This window comes from Myotis davidii, unplaced genomic scaffold, assembly GCF_000327345.1.
Source record: "Myotis davidii unplaced genomic scaffold, ASM32734v1 scaffold845, whole genome shotgun sequence".
Lineage (NCBI taxonomy): Eukaryota > Metazoa > Chordata > Mammalia > Chiroptera > Vespertilionidae > Myotis > Myotis davidii.
Window position 1 is genome coordinate 1,009,841 of NW_006296223.1, and position 4,142 is coordinate 1,013,982.

The 4,142-nt window shown below is 62.5% G+C and overlaps 1 protein-coding gene across 1 annotated transcript in view; it reads left to right on the forward strand.

Moving 5' to 3' along the window:
• CRELD2 (cysteine rich with EGF like domains 2) overlaps window positions 1-1,700 on the forward strand; it is a gene marked incomplete at its 5' end in the record, with an annotated part of 9,132 nt that extends 7,432 nt beyond the window's left edge. The window contains 2 exons of the mRNA XM_015568709.1: window positions 709-968; window positions 1,429-1,700. Of these exons, the coding sequence (XP_015424195.1) occupies window positions 709-968; window positions 1,429-1,478 (310 nt within the window). The remainder of the gene's footprint in view (window positions 1-708; window positions 969-1,428) is intronic.
• Window positions 1,701-4,142: the final 2,442 nt, after the last annotated feature.

Below are 4,142 nucleotides of genomic sequence, written 5' to 3' on the forward strand. Positions count from 1 at the left end.
GCTGGGTCCAGCCCAGCCCCCACCGTGGCTGTCAGCTCCTGGTGGCATGGCCCGAGGCTGGCTTCAGGGCTCAGGGTGGGCTCCCGCCTGCACGTTCCTGGGCGCTCCCTCTGCTTCTCCCGGAGAGCCCCCATCTTTGAGCTGCGTGTAATTTCTCTCCGCTGCTCCTTCTGGCTGACATTTCTGAGACTTGGGCATCCGTGTGTGTGTGTGTGTGTGTGTGCATGCATGATGGACCCTGCCACCTGCAATGCAGCCATGCGTGTGCGTGCATGTATGTGTGCGATGAACCCCGTCACCTGCCGTGCATCCATGCATGTGCGTGCGTGTATTCGTGTGTGTGATGAACCCCATCACCTGTGATACGTGTGTATGTGTGTGATGAGCCCCATCACCTGCCGTGCATTCATGTGTGTGCGTCCATGCGTGTGTGTGCATGTGTGTGATGAACCCCATCACCTGCGGTGTGTCCATGCATGTGAATGTGTGTGATGAACCCCGTCACCTGCCGTGCGTCCATGCGTGTGCGTGTGTGTGTGAGTGATGAACCCCGTCACCTGCCGTGCGTCCATGCGTGTGCGTGTGCGTGTGTGTGAGTGATGTACCCCGTCAGCTGCGTGCGTCCATGCGTGTGCGTGTGTGCGTGTGTGTGTGAGTGATGAACCCCGTCACCTGCCGTGTGTCCATGCGTGTGCGTGTGTGTGTGAGTGATGAACCCCGTCAGCTGCGTGCGTCCATGTGTGTGTGTGTGAGTGATGAACCCCGTCAGCTGCGTGCGTCCGCCCAGGGCACTGGCTTACGCAGGGCCTTGCTTTCAGATGTGGACGAGTGCTCGCTGCCAGAGAAGCCGTGTCTGAGGACGCACGAGAACTGCTACAACACGCCTGGCAGCTACGTGTGCGTGTGCCCCGATGGCTTCGAGGAGACGGAAGACGCTTGTGTGCAGGCGCCCCAGCCAGCGGGGGCGGGTGAGTGCGGGGAGGTCTCCATGCAGCTGGCCCACCGCCCTCTGCCCTGGGGTCACGCCCCGCAATGAGCAGGTCTGCAGACTCCTCAGGGCTCCTGGAGGCTGGACATCACACCCGGGCTCTGCTCCCTCCGAAACCTGCAGGGGCCTTGCCTCCCAGCCCCTGGGCTGTGGTCCTGGGCTGCAGCTGTTCTGTGGCGGTGGGGGTGGGGGGTTGGATGGCACCATCTTTGGGGGCACAGTTCCTCCCAGGAGCTCTATAAAGACCTTGAAGTAGGGGGGTGAAGAAGCAGTGCCCACAGGGACGCTGGTGGAGTTTCCAGCCTGAATCCGCCGTGGCAGGGCACGGGGGAGCGCAGCACGTGGGCACACCCCCCCCACCCCACCCCCAGGCCAGGGCTCGGGCCACACCCCCGGGGCCTCTGATGGGTTTTCCAGGCGGCCTGTTTGTTTCCTGACAGAAGTCACAGAGGAAAGCCCAACACAGCCGCCCTCCCGCGAAGACCTGTGAGCAACGTCCAGCCAGAAGCCAGACCCCCTTTAAGTTATTTAGGCCGACGCCCTGGACGCACACCCTGAGCCTCACCCGAGACCCCAGGCCCCGGAGAAGCTGCCTTCAAAACGGTTGATGCTCATTGGCCCTTTAAAAAGCTGCATTTTTGGTTCTTCTTAAACAGATTTGTCTATTTTGATACCGTTCTTTGTAATAAAATGAACCACTGAAGGTCGGCCTGGAACACGTGTGGGTTTGTCTCATTGAGAAGTGGGCGCTTTGGCTGGCGTTGGCCCGTGCAGCTCCACCCGTCCTGGGAGCCGTGACCGCTGAGGCCTGCGGGGCACAGGCAGGAGCAGCCCTGCAGTCTCGGGGTCCCATGCCTCCTCCCCGGGCGCCCCCCTCTCCGGGCACCCCCCTCCCCCGGCACCCCCCTCCCTGGGTGCCCCCTCACCCTCAAGTTCAATAGAATCTTAATCGGGTGATGTCAGGGCCCAACCTGTGGGCCCCCTAAAGTGAGTGGTTGAGGGATCCAGAGAGTAGGGGCCCTCAGGCGGGGCAGCCAGCATTGGGGTCTCAGAACCTCTGAGGAAGGGCAGGCTGTGGGGTGGGGAGGCTGGCTCGTGGGGAGACCCCCCCCCAGTGTTCTCACAGGTCAGTGGGGCAGGTGGACCGCAGCCTCTGCTCCGGCCCCCAGGCTCGGACACCCGGAGTGAAGCAGTGTGGCCCACGCGGGGGCGCCTGACCCCGGGCAGCGTGCCACTGTCTCTCCCCATCTCGCGTCTCAGCTCCACGCCCTGCGTGTCTGTCTGTGTGGGGGACGCAGAGCTGCCAGCCCCAGGCTGGGGGACCCCGAGATCCTCGAGGGGCCTGGAGTCCGGTGGGCTCGGCAGGGACGGCAGGAGCTCAGGCAGGGGACCGACCGGAGCCCCTACGGCCTTCACGGCCTTCACCTCCGACACCATGGTGCCCCCAAGGGGCAGGGCTGGGCCGGCCCCCAGGGCAGAGCAGGTGGTGGGAGAGGTCGCTCCAGAGGAGTGACGGCCAAGGGTGTGCAGGGGGTGGGGGTCTGGGCTGTGGGTCCCTGGTGACCCTGGAGGGGCTGGAAGAGGGGGAGCCAGGTGAGCGCTGGGACAGGCAGAGGGTGCCGGGGGTGACGGGCCTGGTGCTGGTGCAGGCGCTGGCAGGCGGGTGGACACGGAGGCCCAGAGTGCCCTGGGGAGGAGGGTGGGACAGGCGACTCCCTGGAGGGGGGCAGGCGGGAGGGGAGGCAGGTGGCGGCCCAGGCCAGCTCGCAGGGAGGGCCAGGCCATGCTGGACAGTCTCTGGTCAGCCAACCCCCAGGCAGGCCTGGCCCAGGGAGCAGAACTGACCCCCGCCCACCCCCCAATTCCAGCTGGAACCCAGGGAATCCCTGGCCTTGGGGAAGCCACAGGACTGGACATGTGGCCACTGGGTGGCGCCGACTCCCCATGCATGGCCTGGTCACCAAGAGAGCCGCCCCCCCCCCCCATGGACACAGGTATCCCCTCCCCGCACGAGTGCCATGGGGGAGGGGGGTCCTGAGGAACTGGGCAGCGCCGGGCAGTGGAGGGGGCTGTGTCCCTGCAGCAGGCGCCGCCCCTCCTGGCCCTGTGTCTGGGCCTCTGTGGGCAGCAGCCCTGGCCTCCTGCTGGGCCACTGCCCACATGAGACCCTGCTGGGGTCCAACCCCAGCAGGTCCAGGGGTCCCCAAAGGTGTGGACGGAGTCGCGCAAACTCATTTTTTTGGTTGATTTTTCTTTGTTAAATGGCATTTAAATATATAAAATAAATATTAAAAATATAAGTCTTTGTTTTACTATGGTTGCAAACATCAAAAAATTTCTATATGTGACACGGCACCAGAGTTAAGTTAGGGTTTTACAAAATACTGACACGTCGAGCTCAAAAGGTTCGCCATCACTGGCCTACATTAAGGAACTGAGAGCTTCCTGTAAACTCAAAGTGCTAAAATCCAAAGGTTAGGGCGTTTCTTATCTCCATTCCAGGGAGTAAAGATTATGTAGCTTAAGCATGATTATTCGTAGTTAAAGAGATTAATTACCCGCTTGGCTCTTAGTGAAGGGATTTTATTCCCTCCCTAACTTCAGGGGAAAACCTCTACCTGGGGAAACAACCTTTCTCGGAGAGGTGACCTTGGTTAAAACACATAGTGCCAAGAAGGTGAGCAAACATATTAAGAACAGTATGCCATATATGCCAGGTCCCTTGAAACAGCAAGATGGACCGGCTCCCGGCAAGACCCCTCCTGGATCTGTGGGGCCTGGGAGGTCCGGCCAGCACGGCCCTTCCTGGCTCTGCTCTGGGGTCCCACGTGGGGCCCCTGGCCCTTCACTGCGCTCACCAGGCAGAGCGAGTCAGGCCGAGCTGCGCCTGCAGTTCCTAAGGGTGTCCCTTCCGCTGGGGACCCCGGGTCGGCGCCTCTTCCTCCCTCCCTCCCCCCCTTCCCCTGGGCTCTGCTCAGCTGCCCCCTCAGAGGACTGCCCTAGCCCTTCCCCAAGTTACATCCTCTGTGAGCCCCCACCCGCCCTCCGTCCTCAGCAGGGGACGCAGCTCCTTGGAGAGACCCCGGCCTCAGGCTTCTCCTCTGGATGCGGAGGGGGGACACCTGGCCTCTGGTGGGGGTGGGGTGGGGGGGGC